The 20,407-nt window shown below is 40.8% G+C and overlaps 1 protein-coding gene across 1 annotated transcript; it reads right to left on the reverse strand.

The window, feature by feature from the left end:
* Positions 1-209: 209 nt before the first annotated feature.
* MCM4 (minichromosome maintenance complex component 4) lies at positions 210-20,016 on the reverse strand. Its single transcript, XM_046015689.1, has 17 exons — positions 19,909-20,016; positions 19,712-19,795; positions 19,141-19,296; positions 18,633-18,796; positions 18,438-18,539; positions 18,115-18,210; positions 17,938-18,033; positions 16,064-16,202; positions 12,512-12,732; positions 9,682-9,802; positions 7,109-7,368; positions 6,240-6,605; positions 5,666-5,793; positions 4,113-4,320; positions 2,388-2,616; positions 1,702-1,835; positions 210-872 (listed from the first exon to the last, which is right to left on the reverse strand). Exons 2-17 carry the CDS (start codon positions 19,779-19,781, stop codon positions 780-782), a joined length of 2,583 nt encoding a protein of 860 aa, XP_045871645.1. The 5' UTR covers positions 19,782-19,795; positions 19,909-20,016; the 3' UTR covers positions 210-779.
* Between the last annotated feature and the right edge of the window lie 391 nt (positions 20,017-20,407).

The following is a 20,407-nucleotide window of genomic DNA, read 5'->3' on the forward strand; positions in this document are numbered from 1 at the left end:
CTGATAAATAAATGACATCTTAAACAGAACAAAACAAAACAAAAAAGGATAATGCCTGCTAGGAAAAAAGTAAATTGTAACTTATGTTATAGTGAATTTCTTTTGTGCATTCTAAAGTACTTATTACCATCATGAATTTCCATGAGTACAGCGTTTATTAAAGTTTTTTTCTTAATGAAAAATAAAACCAGATAACCAAGTATTACTTAATCAATCATTTATTTAGGAAAAAAGTTTACATATTAGGATAAAATAGAAAACCTAATCATTTCCAACCACTTATTTTTTTAATCTTATGGGAGCCATGAGAACAAGCCTCTAGAAGGAATTACACTTGAGAGTTTTAAGAGGGAGAAAGCTCTGGTCCTTCATTACCTCATACTGAATGATATGCCCTGGCTAAGTTTTATCTCATATTACAAAAACTTCAAGCATATGGATGATTGCCTTTAGAAAGTCCAGCACAAAACCATGACCCGTGTTTCAGACTGCCATCTCCAAAAAAGACTGACATCCTAACATATACATACATACATATATATGGAAATACATATTAAAAGCCTTGGTGCTAAAATAATGGCACTTAAAAAAATAACCTCAACTGTAAATTGGCACAGTAGATGTTAAACAAGCGAAAACACCCACTTCACTGAATCCAGGTTAGAAGATTTTAATGGAGCCAAATAATGGAGTTTAAGAATCTATTTCCACGGACATCAACAGTGGCAGCTCATTGGCCCCTATGCCGCACAGGTACACAAGTACAACACCCAAGAGCTTCAGAGCAAGCGGACAGTTTTGCCAGTTACTGTTAAGAAGTCATCATCAGCCAAGGCACGCAGGGCTTCTTCAAACATATCTTTGGTAATAGCCTTTGGGGAAGAGATGAAAACAATTATTTTACACATTAAGTACTCCCTTACCTGTTAGATACACTGATTTCAATGAAAAGAACCACCAGTCTCTTTCCTTTTTGGTAGCTGTATACACTCCTTAGGTTCTAACCAGGAGGGGTAACCATTTCATGCAGAGGGCCTGAAGATAAATAGACAGGCTTGCTATCTACCCACATGGTCTGTAGAAATATTCAACTCTGCCCCTGTTGTGCTAATCCAGCTGTAGAAAATATGCAAGTGAAAAACAGGCAAATGGCTGACTTGGACGCTGGAATTTTTTTCACTGGGTAACCCAACTTTATTTACAAAAGGGAACCTGATCATTTCATCATTACATTACGATGCATGGCTAAAATGCAGGGTTAACAACACTATTTATCATAGGAAAAAACTGCAAACATCCTAAATGTTCAGGAATTAGTTAAGTAAATGATGGGATAGGCACTCAAAGGGATCCTACCCAATCATTATAAATAATGTTATTCAGCCTATTCACCAATACAGATGATGTTGATAGCATATTTTTAATTAAAAAACAAAGAAAAAGCAAGTTATAAAACAGTATAACTCTAACTATATTCGTTTTTCAAAAAGACCACATGTGTACATATACACAAAAACTATTAATAGAACAAAATTTTGGGGTTATTTCTTGATGATGAATTTATGGGTGATTTTACCTTTTTTTAATCCAGACCTATATTTAATACTTAAATGAAAGAAAAAGATTTTAAAAAACCTTAAGAGTAGTACTAAGGTAAAAAAGAAAATTTCTATTAAGCAAAAAACACTTATAAACACTTACTATGTCAGATTGTCCCCGGATATCTTCAAAAAGTTGCTGATATTTTAGAGCTGGTGTTTTGCCCTTAGATAAAATAAGTTTTTTCAATGCTTCAGCTAACTCTTCTTTCCGTTTACGAGAGGTGGCACTCATTCCTGATTTAAATGAAAAAAGAAAAAAAGAAAGAAATTAATGAAAATATTTCTGCTACAAGGAAGTGAAGTATTTCAAATTTCCTTTAATATTTCTTTAGTAGTGTTGCCACAAAAAAGATTAGGGGACAGTGGCTGAATGCGAAAATATATTCAAAATTCTGAGTTCTAAATTCTGTTTCCAATTTTCTAGAAGCCAGTAACTGTTAGTTTCCACTGAAACATAGTCCATGTAATCTGTATAGCAAGCAGTCAGTGCTCATTAAGAAATGAATTCTTTAAAGTGGACTAACAGAGGTACCTAGACAGCAGAAAAGCTCTGTGAAATTAGATACAACACTGTGTGCATGCATGTGTCTAGGCATATTTTTCTCAGCTTTTAACAGGATTCTCAAAGAGGCCCTGATCTGAAAAAGGTTAAAAAGTCCGTCATTTCAAATAACTTGTTAGCTCAACTATGAAATATAAATTACTTACATGTTAAGTGTGTGTGTGTGCGCGTGCGTGTATGTGTGTATAAATTCTCATGTGCTCTTATGTTCAATGCAAACAGACCTGTAGTTAGAATAGATATGTCCACAATGCCAGTCCGGGGGTCAGTGGCAGACTGCTTTAGAGCTTCCCGATGGAGGCGTTTTGCTTCTTCAACATCAACTCCTTCAACTTTGCTTGAGAATCGGACTTTAGCATGGGCTTCTGCTAATCGAATTAATGATTCCAGCTGTCGAGGGTAAGCAGAAACCATTCCTCGGCTGCTACCAATCTTCCTCATGTCTACATAAGCCTAGTGTAGACAGGAAAAAAAAACAAAAAACTAAAACCAAAACTCCTTGTAATAATACTTTAGTTTTGTGGCTGAACTTTGAACAGTTAGGATTCTGTTAAATAAACTAACAGCGGCCAGGTTCAGTACTGAGGGGAATCACAAGTCAGATCTAGCCTTGGGCCTTAAAGCTCACCAAGAAGGTGGTATCTGATGTGGCTATGAAGAGTGAAGAATCGGGGTGGACTGTGAGGTGTGTGAGGCTGGCATTCAGGGGACATAATGTGTTGGGGTAAAGGGCAAGTCACAATTACAGAAGAGGACCAATCAGGGTGCCTGTCTGAAAAAGGTGCTCAGGCACCAACTCTGGTTTACGCCTATGCTGAGGGTTTATTTAATGACTGAAGCATGCAAAGATTACTAGAATAATGTTTTAAAGCTGAGTTGTATTAAACTCACATATATATAACATCACTTTTAATTTAGTTTTATTTTGTTCCAAGATTCATTGTTTATGCACCATACCCAATGCTCCATGCAATACGTGCCTTCTTTAATACCCACCACCAGGTTCACCCAACCCTCCCCCCTCCCCTCCAAAACCTTCAGTTTGTTTCTCAGAGTCCATAGTCTCTCATGGTTTGTCTCCCCCTCTGACATCCCCCAACTCAATTCTCCTCTCCAACTCCCAATGTCCTCCGTGAACGTCATTTTTTGTTGAGCAGCCCTCAAGTATATGATACAAATGGAAAATTACACATCACCTATAACTTTGAGTTTTTTTCAGGGACTTAGGATGTAAAGCCCACTAAGCACCAGGAACCTTTTTAATATAATGTTTGAATAACTGAATGTGTCATTATGCACTGCTGTCCAAGGGAAAGGCTATGGAAAAGTGAACATCAGGTATTCAAAATTCCTTTTACTTTCTAGAAACAAGCAAATGGAAGTTCAGAGAAATTACATGACTTCTTCAGAGTTACAAAGTTACTAAGTAGCATAACTTCTACTTCAACTCATGTATTCTGAGCTTAAATTTATTGTGTTTACAAACATTTAATTATAAAAAGCTTGTACGACATATATAAAAGAAATCTTCTTCCTTTTCTACCTTTAGAAAAGTCAATTTTGCAACATAAGAGAAAAAAGTAGTTATACAAAATAATATGTTATTGGGGCACCTGGGTGGCTCACTGGGTTAAGCCTCTGCCTTCGGCTCAGGTCAGGATCTCAGGGTCCTGGGATAGAGCCCCACATCGGGCTCTCTGCTTAGCGGGAAGCCTGCTTCCCCCCTCTATCTCTGCCTGCCTCTCTGCCTACTTGTGACCTCTGTCTGTCAAATAAATAAACAAAATCTTAAAAAAAAACAAAAACCAAACCAAAACAACACAACACAAAATAATACGTTATTAACAAAAACTACTTTTTAACGGAGATAGTCAGCTAGTGACATTAATGCAATTGGCTACAGGCTCAATAAAAACATTTCTCAGGGTTTAAACCTGGACGTGTGTTACCTCAATGAGAGCCTGGCTGGCTTCTTGGCTCAGACGAGGCATGACCATGCTGTGGGCATAAGCAATGTAGTCCTTTAGCACTGCCATGTCCATGAACTCCTCCTCCACTTGCTCCTCACTCTGGTAGTACAAAGCGACAAGGTGGTGGGCCAGACGCCTATCATAGGCTTCGTCCTGAGGATCCAGCATGAGGAATATCAAATCAAACCTGAAAAAACATTGTAAAAACATTGTTTTCCTGCTTGGGACACCAATATACCCACATATGTAACTTAAAAATTGCTCCTGTGGCTCCTGGGTGGCTCAGTTGGTTAAGACTCTGACTCTTGGTTTTGGCTCAGGTTATGATCTCATGAGTTCTAAGACGGAGCACTGCATCAGGTCCATGCTCAGTGGGAAGCCAGCTGGAGATTCTCCCTTTCTCTCTCTGCTATCCCCCTGCCGCCCCCCACCCCATACACTCTTTCAAAATAAATAAATCTTAAAAAAAAAATTTGCTTCTGAGTCATCTAGGCATGTACAGTGAATTTATGTGTAGTCAGAGCTGCTGAGGGAGAATTAAGAGTCTGCTGTCCAGCGGTGGTTGACTGGCTCAGTCATTAGGCATCTGCCTTCGGCTTAGGTCATGATCCTAGGGTCCTGGGAACCAACCCCGCATCAGTCTCCCTGCTCTGAGGGAAGCCTGCTTCTCCTTCTCCCGCTCCCCTTGCTTGTGTTCCCTCTTTTGCTGTGTCTCTCTCTGTCCAATAAATAAAATCTTAAAAAAAAAATGGTAATTTTGAAGACTGTAAGATTTAAAGGAAAAAGCATTCAACTGTTTTGGAAAAAAACCCAAAAAACAGAACAGAACTCTAGAAAAAAGTTGAATAATTAAAATCTAAAATCCGGGGCGCCTGGGTGGCTCAGTGGCTCAGATCATGATCCCAGGGTCCTGGGATCGAGCCCCACATTGCGCTCTCTGCTCAGCAGGGAGCCTGCTTCCCTTCCTCTCTCTCTCTCTGCCTACTTGTGATCTCTGTCTATCAAATAAATAAATAAAATCTTTAAAAATAAATAAAATCTAAAATCCACTTATGAAATACTATAACTACTATGATAACGTAAAATACTATTTATGAAATGCTATTACAACCCATTAATGAAATCAGTATTTGTAGCAGTGGCATTGAGAAAAGCTGTGGATTATAATTCCACTTTAACAAATTTAATTTTTCAGAACCATATCTGTCATGTGAAGCTTTTCTCTGTACTTTGATGATATTCTTTAGTGACTTTAAGACAGAGATGAGCAGCAAGTGATGGGCTTCTGAAAAGGATGTCAAGGTGAAATGTCCTAACAGCTTCAAAGAATGAATAAATGTTAAGGTGCTACCTGATGGCTGAGTAGAGAAACACAGTCCTTGCCATGAAAACGCGACCACCCCTATTAGAAAATTTTGCATTAGAGTGAAGAGTTATGATGCTAGCAGTGGTTGAATTTTATTATTTCCTTTTATCTCACCCTGAAAATTCTACAAATAAGTGAAGTAAGCATCTTCTTTATATTCTCATACCTTGATAATAAAGTGTGAGGTAGCTGGATATTTTCAATGGTAGTTTTTTTAGGATTCCATTGAGACTCAATAGGATTTGCTGCTGCCAGGATAGAGGTGCGAGCATTGAGCTGACAAATAATCCCAGCCTACCAGAGAAAACAGTGCGGTTAGAAACTTCACCTTGATGCTGGCAGGAACCACGTGAGCTATCTCCACCTGGAGTGCACTTTGCCATATATCCACCGTCACCAAGAGCCACACACATCACCTTGACCAACAGATTTATCTGGGACAGTGCCATCCTCAGATTCATGCCAACAATCATATTCTAGACAAATGTATGCTGTAACTACATTCTTCTCAGAAACTAAACCCCTGCATGACATTTAGGACAAACTCAAGTTCTAGGAATACCATATATTAGTGGGTTACTATAGCAAAAAAGATGCAAAAAAGATGAAAGAGGAAATACTCAAAGATACTTAGCTGAAACCTAATAGGAAAAGTAGTCATGAGTTTCCCAAAGTTAGAACCAAGGTGAATATGGGTGCTAAGTGTACCCATGTTGACACATGGAGAATGGGCCTCTCACCTTTGCAATTGAAAGAGTCTGCTGTTCCATGACTTCATGTAGTACGGATCTTGTATTTTCATTCATCTTGTCAAATTCATCAATACAGCAGATACCATTGTCACTCAGAACAAGGGCACCAGTCTGTAAGACAAGCTGCCTCGTCTCGGGGTCTTTCATCACATATGCAGTGAGGCCTACTGCACTGGAGCCTTTCCCAGATGTGTACTGGCCCCTGGGGACTAGATTGTACACATACTGCAGCAGCTGGGACTTGCTGGTGCCAGGATCACCACACAACAGGATGTTGATCTCAGCACGAAATTTGCCTCTTCCTGTGTGACTAAAATCCTTTCTTGTTCCACCAAAGAGCTGAAGCAAGATTCCCTAAACAAACATGTTTAAACATTCACTTACTACAGAGTAATTGAGATCTAGTTTAAATGTTAGAGGTATTTTCTTTTTTCTTTCTTTATTTATTTTAAATGTTAGAGGTATTTTCTTATCCTGTGAATAAAAAATTATAATTAAATTAAGGCAATGTATAAAAAAGAGAGTGCTTTAAATGATCACTAACCAATTTATATAGACTCACATACCACTGTGCCACAATGATGGCTATGTAAATATTCTGATCCCATCTAGCTTTTGTTATTGTTTAGAAACATTTAATTTCAATGTAGATATGAGGAAATGGACAATGACCAATTCTTGTCAACCAATAACCAAGTCAGATGGTAAGCACCTTGCTCTGTGGAACACCCAACAGTTCTTATCCTTTAGGGGTGGGGGTTGGGGGTAGGGGTGGTAGTGATAGAAGGAGCACATATTCATACCTTTTGATCTCAAAGAACTATAAATCCTAATCAAAGTTTAAAGTCCACTGTTACCTTCTTTATATCTTCATGTTCATAAATGCTTGGAGCCAAGGCTGAAGCAAGTCTCTCATAAATGTCTGGCTTTCTAGAAAGTTCCTTGAGCAATTCCACCCGCTTCTCTGAAAAAAGTTTCTGCTCTGCTTCTTCATCAAAGCCATGCAGGCGTTTTGCATCAGTTTTCCGATAGTGAATGACATCAATGTGGGTTTTGTAGACAGACTTCACATTACTCACTCTTGAATTGACTCGGATAGGAACAGCTCGATAGATACCTGAGGGCACAACCAAGAGATATGCTTTTACCTTCCCCTAAATAGCTCATAAACTAGCAGACAGCAGGTGGCACCTAAGAGATCTGAGGGCTGGCAGTGGAGGTGAGCTTTGAGCATACTGCCTTCATGGCCCTCCTAGAGTCAAGGACTCGCCTATACTGCAAAGCTCCCTGGTGAAGATGGCAAGGCAAGTTGGGAAGAACACAGATTTTTTTAAAAAAGCAGACCTAAAACCATGTTCATCTGTGACCATCCATTAGCTCTATGATCTTGGGTACCTATCTGAGTATAACTATACTGCATATAATCATTCTGAGATTTAAATGAAATTACTTTGCTTTCAGCATAATGCTGGCTTATGACTGTGTTCAATAAATAGTATTTTGAAATATTTTTTTCATTTCTCTTAAGCTGAATGTACAGAATCTGCTTGGTAATTATTTGACTAGAACAAAGTACTAAAATCCTGTACCAAAAATTTGGAAAGAAAATACTAAAACTCTTAAAAATTACTCAAGTAAATAAAATCTTTAAAAAGATTACTCAAAAATTATTTCACAGACTAGACTGTCTATAGAGTCAGAGGTAAAGATACAGTAAAAGAAAAATTACTCCATGTTATTAATAATAATGTGTTCCTAGGTGAATGGGCATGCCCTAGCACACTTACTAAAGAATATAATTTAAGAACATTAGAAGAAATAAATGAATAATCAGCCCTTCAACCATACCAACTCATTTTTCAAAAAGAAGAGTTTCCCAAACTGACATCTGTGATGTTTATCTTTTTTTTTGACTTTCAATCCAGAAGGTCTGGACTCTGGGACAATCCAATTTCTTGCTGCTTTCTGAGGAGCAACTATCAGCTCTATCACAGGCTTCTTAGCAACTCACCATAGATCACCAATCCTTTTATTTAACAGGTCAATGTAATTCTTTTTTAAAACATAAAAACCAGTTCATATGTAACATTCTGAGAGTACACAACCTCCTTCATGGTAAGCTGAATTAGGGACAGATAACTATTTAAGGTGTCTACTTATTTTTACTAGTGCTTGCAATGATTCTTCATCACAGAACAACTTCAATACTTATTTAACATCTATATGGTGCTTTCCACAGCTCCTCTCCCCAAACACGTTCATCTCTATCATCACATTAATTCTACTTGGCAGTTGAGGATATTAAAATAGATTAAATACTTTATCAAAGGTTTCAGACCAGTATAGGGTGGCAGAACAAGGACTGCACAACTTTCGCTAATGACACATTCTTTCATGTTGTTAATGAACTACAAGTGCTTTTATATACTTAAGGTTGTTATAGGCAACTCTTGGGCTTCATACTGGGGAGAAACAGGATGAGAAGTCTTAACTCACTGAACACAACCAATGGGTTACATTAAGAGCCGCAGCCACTCCCTGGACTCAGTCCCCACCTTGACCTCAATGAACTGTGTCTGCTGTTCACAGCCACTTTAAGAAACCAGGTGCTCATCCTACTCTGAAGCATCAAGAGAAAGACTGGCATATTCACATGGTAGAGTAGAATAAGCACTTTCTTGGCCAGGATAGAAGGAAGAACCTTGTGTCACAGATTACCACATAACCTCAGCTACAGTGATCTGCAAGTCTCTGAATCTCTACTTCCTATAAAAATACCACAATGTGAGGTGCCTGAGTGGCTCAGTCAGTTAAGTGTCTGCCTTTGGCTCAGGTCACGATCCAGCATCCTGGGATCAAGCTCCATATTGGGCTCCTTGCTCAGTGGGAAGCCTGCTTCTCCCTCTCCCACTCCCTCTGCCTGTGTTCCCTCTCTGGCTGTATCTCTGTCAAACAAATAAATAAAATCTTAAAAAAAAAAAAAAAAACAAACCATAATGTAACCCTGCAAGGTGCTCTGACCCATTTCCTCTCTATAAGTAAATGTTAACCCTTAGCTGTACATTTAGGAAGTGGCAAATTATTTAAATTCCAGGTTGGTGAGTGCTGCTTCCTGAAGCTGCTGGTATAACTCCAATCTTACCAATACTAGCCTTGTCTGAGCTGTTTTCTCAAGATACCAGTGCTATCAGGTCAAAATACACTTATAGCTCTGGAACGCTGAGACAGCGAAGAGCAAGCAACTGCAAAGACAACACATTGAAAGGTTCCACCCTGCTAGGTAAAAAGTGAATAAAGCATTATAGGCAGGACCAGGCTTCTTGCCAATGAATTCAAGCCAAAGGACTGACTAAAAAGTATAAAAAAACCCCAAACAAACAAAAAAAACGCCAAGGCTTACTTATCTCATTAATATAGTCTACATTCTAACCTGTAACATTCACTCTGTCTCCAGGCTGAACCGTGTCAACAAGATCATTGTGAGCAAAAAGGATGACAGTGTGAGGCGTCTGCCCTGCGGGCATATCTTCAGGAGACTCTTGGAGTTTGATCTGAAAGAACAGAGGAAACAGAAAACTCAGGAAATGACAAGCACAATTTAGACAAAACTGCCTATTTTTGTACCACTTACAGATAACTATTTTTGATGTTACCACACAGGCACCCCATAGCCAACTTTTTTTAAAAACCTTTAATGTGACATAAATATACATTTTGTAAGGATTATTGTTTACATACAAATTCCCCTATTTAGGAGACAGCAGTTAGTAATTTGTGAGACTGTTTCACCATTTCAAGGTTGTAGTGGATATTTCTTTGCATATACGTTTGTCTAAATTTCTAATTATGTTTTTAGCAATTACTTCTCATAGATTTCCTGGGTGGAGAAGTACACACTTTTCAGGTTCCTGCTTAAGCACTTTGGTGCATTTCTCCTATTCACTGTGTGCATCTCAAAACACTTGGCCTGATTACTCACACAGCAGTATTGGCTGAGCACTTGGCCTGGCTCTAGGTGCTGGGGACTCCACAGTGAATGAACTCTTCCCTCGGATTGGAGTGAGGACAGACAATGCACAAACACACAAGTAAGCATGTAACATTTGGCACTGACACATGCAACAGACAGAAGAAAAAAAGAGTAAGGAGCATGGGTAGTGGGGGTGGAGGAGATACTTTTCACAAAGCAAGGTTAGGGAAGGCTTTTTTCAGATCAAGCAACCACTAGGCAAAGGTCTAAGGATGTTAGGGAGGAAGCCATGTATTCTGTAGGGTAAGAACAAGTGCCAATGGTCCTGAGGCAAACCTGTGCTTGGCTGAGGAGCCCTGTATAAGGAAATGGTTGAGACACCGTCAGTGAGGTCTGTGGGTACGAAGGTGTGTTGTGGTGTTATTGGGTCATGTACTTTGGAAACTACTCTAGGATACTAAGTTTTATTTCAAGTCAGTTTGGGAGTCTCTGAAGCATTCTAAGAAAGAATATTACACTATACACGACTTGGGAGCACGCTTCCATATTTGTATCATAGGTCTCAGCACCATGCTGGCATGAGTTGAGGTACATTTGCTCCAATAATTGGTAGCAATATTAGATGAAAATTTGTATCTATATTTAATTTTCAATTCTTTGGTTAGTAAAAATGTTCAACACTTTTTCACATTTGCTAGTATTTTTCTTATTGACTCCCCATAAAGGAAATTAACTTTGTAGTAGTTTGAACATATTCTATTTAAATTTTAAAAAGTTGTTTTAACATTACGGCAAAATTAAAAAAACTTAACAGTCCTTGTCTGTCCCTGTGCCTACTTTAACACCACTACAATCAAAGCAAATAAACAATTTTTACTTTTCCCACTTATTCCTATGTTGCTTTGATAACTTCATCTTAACATTTTCATTATTAAAGAGGTGACTGGGTGGCTCACTCAGTTAAGCATCTGACTCTTGGTTTTGGCTTTCGTCATGATCTCACAGTTGTAAGACTAAGCCCTGTGTGGGGCTCTGCCCTCAGTGTGGAGTTGCCTCATTCTTTTTCCCTCTCCCTCCTTCTGTTCTCCACCCTACGGGCACAGGCTCTCTCTCTAGAATAAAATCCTTAAAAAAAAAATTTCATTAAAGACACAAAAACCAAACTTCCTTTACAATAAAATTTGAGAAAAACTTCAGAAAAATTGTCAACTCATTCTGTACCAATGGAACAGCTGCAAAATGACAAAATTTAACTAATGTTTACCGATATAATTTTCAAAATATTTTATTTTTAAGTATTCTCTACACCTAACATGAGGCTCAAACTTACAACTCTGAGATCAAGAGTCGCCTGCTGTACCAACTGAGCCAGGCAGGCACCCCAATTTTTACTGATCTTAGATGTTTAATATACTTTTATCTGGGAGACTAAATTTTTTAAAATAAGCTTAAGTATTTCCTATAGAAATGTCTCAAATTAAATTTTTAAAAAAGATTTTAGGGCACCTGGCTGTCTCAGTTGATTAAGCATCTGCCTTCGGCTCAGGTTATGAGCCCAGGGTCCTGGGATCGAGCCCCACATCGGGCTCTCTGCTTAGCGGGGAGCCTGCTTCTCTCTCTCCCTCTGCCCCTCCCCTCTGCTCATGTGTACCCTCTCTCTCAAATGAATAAAACCTTTAAAAAAAAGGAAAGATTTATTTTGGGGTGGGGGGAAAGGAGGAGGGATGGTGAGGGATAGAGGTAGAGGGAGAAAAAAAGTCTAAAGCAGACTCCACACTGAACGCAGAGCTGGATGTGGGGCTTGATCCCTCAACCTAGCTGAAACCAGATGCTTAACAAACTGCCACCCAGATACCCCTCACATTAAATTTATTAAGTCAAAAAGTGGAATAGTGAGGAAAAAAATAGTGAAAGAATGTGTTTTTCTTTTTAACTTAAAAAAAAAAAAGATATTATTTATTTATTTGACAGACAGAGATCACAAGTAAGCAGAGAGACAGGGGGAAGCAGGCTCCCTGCCGAGCAGAGAACCTGATGCGGGGCTCGATCCCAGGACCCTCAGATCATGACCTGAACCGAAGGCAGAGGCTTTAACCCACTGAGCCACCAAGGCGCCCAGAATGTGTTTTTCTTATTATAAAGTATTTTAGGCCATGAGAATGTGGTGTATATAATCATGACCTGGTGCTCACTGGCAATAAAAAAGGAATGGTCCCATCCCAAAACTGAAGCCTTTAAGCACCAATATGCCAATGGGAAGGCCTCCCAAGGCACCCAAGAAGGCACATACCATCTGTTTGTCAGAGAACACAGAGCGGTTATGGATCAGCGCCATGCTGTGAGTGGTGTGGCAGCGCTCACAAACAGAGGGCTCAGCGATGCGGCCACGGTCAATCTCTACCCGGGCTGTGTGGGCACACACTTGGCACTGGAAGAAGGCCTCTTGCATCTCTGGAATCAGCTGGGATGTCCTGATTACCATGCCACTAATGGCAATGAGCTGGTCGATGTCTGTAAGGAGTTGGGAAGAGAGGTCAGCTTATCCATCATCCACTGCCTGCAGCCCAGACAGAGGTGGTCTCTTCCCTGAGCTATATTCCTGCCAGGGCAGGTCTGGGTGTGCCGTCAAGCCCAGGAGAATCTTACTGGGAGATGCAGAGGTACCTGGGGATGGCTGCGGTCACAGGGAGGTGCTATGGTCAGGGCATGAATGTTTCATTGGGTATCCTCAGTTCTGGCCTGGGATGCTCTTCCTATGTTGTCTTCCTTCTTCTCAACTCTGATGGCCCTCTGGCCTTCTGCCCCAGAGCCCACTGTCCAATAGGCATCCACCATCTTTCTGCTTCTCTACCTCCTGTTCCCCTCCACCTTCTGGGTGTGCATTAGAAGCTTTACACTTCTGCCTCCTTTGCCCCATGGCCTTCTGCCTCACACACTGTACTATGCTGAAGTCCTGATGCTCAGTGTATGTGAAATGCATTGGCTCCAGAGCCAGATGGTCTGGACAGAGTACCTGTGTGACCCTGGGGACACCTTAGCCTCTCTGTGCCCTTCTACACATGGCAGTAATGTCATCTGCCTTACACTTGTTGAAGATTAAGAGCCTGCATACATCAAGCTTTATAAGAACAGTACGTAGCAGAAATAAGCACTATATAACTTAAACAATCATTACTATCTATATAATAAAGATTTGTACAGAATATTCTTCACTTTTGCTCCTGGTTCCTCTATAGTTTGGACCATCCCTGACAAGAAAACTTTTACCCAATTCATTCCCACTGTTAGTTCCAAACAAGTTACACTGCTATTCATAGTCAACAAAACATGGCCTGTAGTTAGCCACAACAGGCCTTGCAGATTGCCACAGCCTTTCAGTACTTATTTCTGCCTCACAAGCTCTTTCCCGCTTGGTCTTGTCCTCCCTTCTACTTACTTAAAAATCTTCCTTCCCTCTCTCCCCACCAATCCTTATTTTACTTTAAAAAGTAACCTCTGGGGGCACCTGGGTGGCTCACCAGGGGCAAGCTCTCTGCTCAGAGTGGGGAGCCTGCTCCCTTCCCCTCTCTCTCTGCCTGCCTCTCTGCCTACTTGTGATCTCTGTCAAATAAATAAATAAAATCTTAAAAAAATAAAAAATAAAAAGTAACCTCTGTAGTAAGTTACAGAAATCAACATAAAAGTTAAAAAACTTTTGAGATTAGTTGGGTATTTGGCAATCCCTCCTTATCTGAAATTATGATAATCTCCAGTCTTACCCTTCATGTACCAATGCTCTGTCTCTGAAAAATGAACTGCAGCACTCTCAGTCTCCTACTTCCTTCAGTGTCTCCACTGAATACCCAATCACAGACGTAGGGTTAGGAACCAATTTCATAAGAAATGTATTTCTTTAATCAACAGTGAACTCTAACACTTGTTCCTTTGTTAGCTGATGTATTTTCTTATACTGACATTTGTGTCCTTTGCGCACTCACCTATAGGACTGTTTATAAATTCTCAGTAGTTTTTATATCTTAATCTTCATACATGGCAAATACCATGTTTGTCCTGTATTTTCACTCCTATGGCCACTGTCCAGCTTAGGACCCTGCTGCTCCATACTAGAGCTACTATTAAAGTCTCTGAACTGAACTTTAACATTTAACACACCTTATACCTGGCACATTAGACTCACCATGAGATTCTCAAGAGTGGTAAAATCTTTCTCACTTTCTTCTGAAAAAAGTGGCTCCCTACTGACTTTGGAATAAAAATCTGTATTAAATTGGAATTCAAAGCTCTTCAGGACCCAGACTTTCCAGTCCTAACACAAACATTACCTCTCTTACTTCTGGCATCAGCCAGCACTTATTATCCGCATATAGCTATGTTTTGCTTCTGCCTACATCACCTTTGTGCAGTCCAGAGTGAATTCCTCCATGTCTGCTTTCCAAATCCTTATTGTAATTAAAAATTCTCTTTCACCATGAACTCTTCCCACCTGGGTCTAGCACTCTCCTTCGCTCCCTGTGCTAAGACATCCCTGCACTGCTCTATTGGCCTATGTTTTTTTAAATTTACTTTTCAAGCTAGATTTTTTTCTTTTTTTTTCCCCATTTTATTTTTTTTAGCGTAACAGTATTCATTGTTTTTGCACATCACCCAGTGCTCCATGCAAAACATGCCCTCCCTATTACCCACCACCTGTTCCCCAAGCTCCCACCCCTGAGATTTTTTTCTTTTTTTTTACAAGATTTATTTAATCATTTGAGGTGGGGAGAGAATCTTCAAGTAGACTCCCTGCTGAGTGCGGACCTGAGATCATGACTTGAGCCACAATCAAGAGTTGGACGCTCAACCCATGGAGCCACCCAGGTACCCCGCAAACTCGATTCCTTTAAGCTCCAAAGCAGGGATCATATTCTGTATTTGTTTTCTGCAGTGATTTTGAAAATGTGCCTACTTAGTAACTGAAAAATTATTACATTTGGGCAAGTTCACCTTAAGATAAAGAACTGTCAAGGGGCACTTGGGTGGCTCAGTGGGTTAAATCCTCTGCCTTCGGCTCAGGTCGTGATCCCAGGGTCCTGCGATTGAGCCCCGCCATCAGGCTCTCTGCTCAGCGGGGAGCCTGCTTCCCTTTCCCTCTCTCTCTGCCTGCCTCTCTGCTTACTTGTGATCTCTGTCAAATAAATAAAATCTTAAAAAAAAAAAAGGATAAAGAACTGTCAAGAGTTATAACATATTTTTTTATAAGATTTTATTTATTTATTTGACACAGAGAGATCACAAGTAGGCAGAGAGGCAGGCAGAGAGAGAGGGAAAGGGAAGCAGGCTCCCCGCTGAGCAGAGAGCCTGATGCGGGGCTCGATCGCAGGACCCTGGGATCACGACCTGAGCCGAAGGCAGAGGATTTAAGCCACTGAGCCACCCAAGTGCCCTGAGAGTTATATTATCTTTTATGTAATTTCAGTCAAGTTAAAAGAAGGCAGTATTGGTTCAAATGCATACAGGATAAAAGAATCTGCCGGGGCACCTGGGTGGCTCAGCAGGTTAAAGCCTCTGCCTTCAGCTCAGGTCATGATCCCAGGGTCCTGAGATCGAGCCCCGCATCGGGCTCTCTGCTTGGCTGGGAGCCTGCTTCCTCCTCTCTCTCTCTCTCTGCCTGCCTCTCTGCCTACTTGTAATCTCTATCTGTCAAATAAATAAATCTTAAAAAAAAAAAAAAAAAAAGAATCTGCCATATATTTAGTCAATTTATAATCTATTACCACCACTATCACATACACAATTCTTCTAAAATTCCTTGATGAAATAAGATTTCATTTTTATGTATTTTCCTGCTATTAAAAAACATTACCTTCTGGATTCAGGTTTCTCATATTCTTCGTCTTTAATGCATTGAATGGTCTTACTTGAATCTGATGTTCCAAGATCGAGTCAGGGTAACGGTCAAAGAAGATTTCATTGACAGCCATGTCAAAGGTTGGGATAACTTCCTATAAAAATGAATGTAAAGAAGCCAAGCTGTGTTTATATTCCCACCTTAGAATTAAAAACCAGAAATAAGGAATTTCAGATTAGCGAAGTATAAAAAGAAATACATCTGGCATAAATCTTAAGTATCACCTGTATATAATCACAAACATGTTTAAAGACTTTAAGTACATTGAGACTGAGCTCTCTCACCTCTGCATATTTTCATAATGGTTAAGTGTGATCATATATATGAAACCTTCACAATGTACTGACATATCTTATTAGGCTTTTAATTAGTAATGAAAAGCTTTGGATCTCATACTTTAATGTTAGGGAATTTGACCAAGGTCACACAGCTATTAAATAGAAAGATCAAGATATAAAACCAAGTCTGCTTGCCTCCAAAGCCTACAACTAGAATAAATATAGCTGATACTTCAGTAATAAAATCTGACCTAAAGCTTAAAAGAAAAAGGTTATAGGAGCGCCTGGGTGGCTTAGTTGGTTAAGCGCCCTGACTCTTGATTTTGGCTCAGGGCATAATCTTGGGGTTATGCGATCGAGCTCTGTGTCAGGTTCTGCACTGGGTCTGGAGCCTGCTAAAGATTCTCTTTCTCCCTCTTCCTCTGCCCCTCTCACCCCTCCCAAAAACAAACAAACAAAAAACAATTAAAAAGGAAAAGGATTACAACAAGGTTAACATAATCTGCTATGGATGGCACAAAGTGTAATGCGCTTATTTATAAAATATTTTTGCTTAAGGGATGCGTGGGTGGCACCGTTGAGTGTCTGACTCTACATTTCAGCTCAGGTCATGATCTCGGATCATGAGATCCAGCCCTAACTGGGGCTCTGCACTGAGCCTGGAGTCTGCTTAAGACTATCTATCCTCTCCCTCTGCCACCCACCCCCCGCCACCTCCTATGTGTGTGTACTCTCTCTAAAATAAATAAATCTTAATAAAAATTTTTTTCACTTAAGATAATTTACTTCATCCAACCCAAGTAGCTATCAATTTTAAGATTCACCATTACTTTTTTTTTTAAAGATTTTATTTATTGACAGAGAGATAGAGAGAGAAGAGAGAGAGCACAGGTAGGCAGAGTGGCAGGCAGAGGGAAAGGGAGAAGCAGGCTCTCCACTGAGCAGGGAACCTGATGCGGGGCTCGATCCCAGGACAATGGGATCATGACCTGAGCTGAAGGCAGACACTTGATGGACTGAGCCACCCAGGCGCCCCTCACCATTACTTTTCATACTATTAAGAAAGAACCTGCCAATTAGACTATGACCTGTGACTGACAGTACTACACATCCCAATTTTGGAAACGTGGAAGTGTGAGAAAATGTTCATCTTAAAGGAGAAAAGCATGATTTTCTTAAGTTTTTGTGCTCTGGAGGCATTTTCTCTCTGCTACCCAGAAAATTCTACTATTCAAAAACCCTCTATGGACATTGGGGAGGGGAGGCGAACCATAAGAGACTATGGACTCTGAAAAACAACCTGAGGGTTTTGAAGGGTCAGGGGTGGGAGGTTGGAGGAACAGGTGGTGGGTAATGGGGAGGGCACGTTTTGCATGGAGCACTGGGTGTTGTGCAAAAAGAATGAATAATGTTACACTGAAAAAATAAATAAAATGAAAAGAATGTCTAAAAATAAATAAATAAATTAAATAAATTAAAAAAAAAAAAAAAACCCTCTAGGTGTTCTGGATGTTTACCATTAATTCGGTAAGGTCAAAATCAAAATCTTACCTGTGGGTAGCAGATGAGCTGTCTGTATAGATTTTTGTCAAATGATTTTATGTGTTCACAGTTTACATTTAAAAATGGCTCCCCGATGACATTAATCTAGAAGAGAAAACAAACAAGTTATGTTCTGCTAATTGTTTGAAAATGCATTAATTTGATTTTATAAGACCGTTTGATTACCTCCCCAAGTCGTTGCATGTACAGAGGTTCAGTAATATCTATGCCAATATTTTCTTCTTCTTTAGCCAGAGGATCAATAAAACGTTGAAGGAATCTCTTGATGTTGAGAGAAAAAGAGTAAGTCTGATGCATTTACAAATAACTACTCAAATGCAAAAAATTCCTATTTGGAGACAGACATAAATGGTATTTTTTCTTTTTAAAAAAATCAACAATTCTATGCCACCTAAAAACCTACCCAAGTGTTATGGCTACTAAGATACTGTTTTTAAATCTTTTCTCCTAGCATTTTCAGAACCCTAAAGTATTAACATAGAGCTTACCTGAAAATTTTCTTTGCATGTCGACACATTTACATCTGTTCCCCAAATCACAAGTTTTTGGCCTAGAGACTGCTCACTCGCCACTATATCTTCTGTTGCTGGCTATACAGAAAAATATGATAGAACGAGTTAATGGGGAATTACCCATTTTATGTCCCCCAAATGCTGCTATCAGAAGACCTACTGTGTACTCACCACATCAGACTGCAAATCCACCTGCAGGCCCTTCCGTGCAGACCCCAGGTCAGGCCTCTGCCTCACAGGTGTGCCTCTAGCACCACTCCTTGGGGTTCCTTCCACCCGAGAGCTGGGAGTGCCATATGTCAGTGGTGAACTAACATCAAAGTCAAGGGGAATTGCTATAAAAACAAAATTTGAAAATCTACAATAAAATTCTGGTAGCCTATCAAATTCTGAACTACAGCATTTTGACTTAAGTCATCTAAGAACAAGAGCACATACTCCTTGAAACCTGTGGCAGTTAAGATTCTGAGGGCTATTAAAGCTTCTAGTAAAGACCCACCAAATTTTTTTTTTCTCTGTTCACGAAGTCTTAACATGTATCTATCTCTGTACTGGTGGTGAGCATACTAGCTCATGTAGGGTTACATCAACTACCTGTTAACAAACCAGCAAATGTGAGCAGCTAAAGCATCATCCGTATATCAACCACAGTAGAACTCAGAGCCCGCCAAAATCATACCTGAGGAATGTATCTGAGCAGGGCTGGAAAATAACGTATCCTGCGCGGCAGGGCTCTGCAGGTCAGCTCCAGGTGAGGTCGGCATGGGCTGTAACTCTCCTGTAGAGGTAGAATCTTCGCCCCTACGTCTCTGAAACGGTGACGACCTGGCGGCATCTTGTGACATACAAAACAGAAAAGATGGCCATCAACTCTCCTGTTTGATCTTTTCGGAATTCCATCAAGTCTCTTGGGAACAAATACAAACCAAACAAAACGGAGACAAATAGGCGCAGACACGCCGAAAGAGTAGAAAACAGGATGGAAAAGGAGGAAACGAGGGCCTAGCACTTACTGCCTCTCTCTCTCTCACACACACACACAAATATATATACATATATATCTGCACACTAGAATAGGTAGAACATGAGCAAACGCTCGCCGTCCGCACATCTTATTCCACTTGGGACTTAAAGACTACTCTAAGAGCCAGAAACCAGGCCCAGGCCAGGTTTCTCCGCGGTGGCGGGAAAAAGCCAGAAGAGGGGAAGGAGGGTAATGAGGCGGGCTCGATTCTCGGGAAGGGACTTACGCGTCTGCGCAGGTGTGACCCGCCCGCGCCGACTACTGCGGCGGCTCGGGGTCGACGCCGGGGACGACATGGTGGTGGTGGAACCTGCGCGAGAAAAGGGCAGGTTCCACCCGCGTCCGCCCCCAGCTTCCCCCATCCCACCGCACAGATACCCTCGTTGGGGTCCTCATCGCGCCACCCCGGCCGCACGCTCCTACCGGGGAAATCCGCTCGCTGCCGAGGCCCGCAAGGAACGCGGACGCATCCGGTGGACGCCTCTCCTACACCGCGAGAGCCGAGCAAGGTTTCGCGCCAGCTGCCCGTCGTCAACGCCCTCGGCGGTGCTCCACCAATCACAGCATCGCTCTGGCATGGCTCCGCCTCCGGGAGGCGCCACTGCGCGCCAACAGGGGGTACTGAACGGCCTCCTCCAGCGCCCCACGGAAAGCAGACTGTAGCCTTGCTCGGTGCCCCCCTCCGTTTAGGTGGTCTGGCCCCCTGCTAGACCTCGTTTTCGCGGGAAACCTGGGGATGATCGCCGGATTAAGTTCACAGACAGGTTGATCTACGCTGTGTTGTTGGCTAAGGAGAAAATTCTTTATCCCTTAAGCGTCTTCATTGCCAAAGACATTACACATGCACTTTTCACTCTTTATTAAGGAACAACTTTGCAGATTTTGACTCAAGCCCCTAGATTGTCTTTTTTTTTTCTGTCTC

This window comes from Meles meles, chromosome 1, assembly GCF_922984935.1.
Source record: "Meles meles chromosome 1, mMelMel3.1 paternal haplotype, whole genome shotgun sequence".
Lineage (NCBI taxonomy): Eukaryota > Metazoa > Chordata > Mammalia > Carnivora > Mustelidae > Meles > Meles meles.

What these genes read in the sequence shown, in the direction of transcription:
- MCM4 (XM_046015689.1), bottom strand. Translation starts at nt 19,781, where the DNA reads ATGTCGTCCCCGGCGTCGACCCCGAGCCGCCGCAGTAGTCGGCGCGGG. An exon ending in AGACAGAGTGAATGTTACAG is followed by an intron (nt 7,369 to 9,681) that starts GTTAGAATGTAG and finishes TTGTGCCCTCAG; the next exon opens with GTATCTATCGAGCTGTTCCT. An exon ending in CATATCTATTCTAACTACAG is followed by an intron (nt 1,836 to 2,387) that starts GTCTGTTTGCAT and finishes CATTTAAATCAG; the next exon opens with GAATGAGTGCCACCTCTCGT.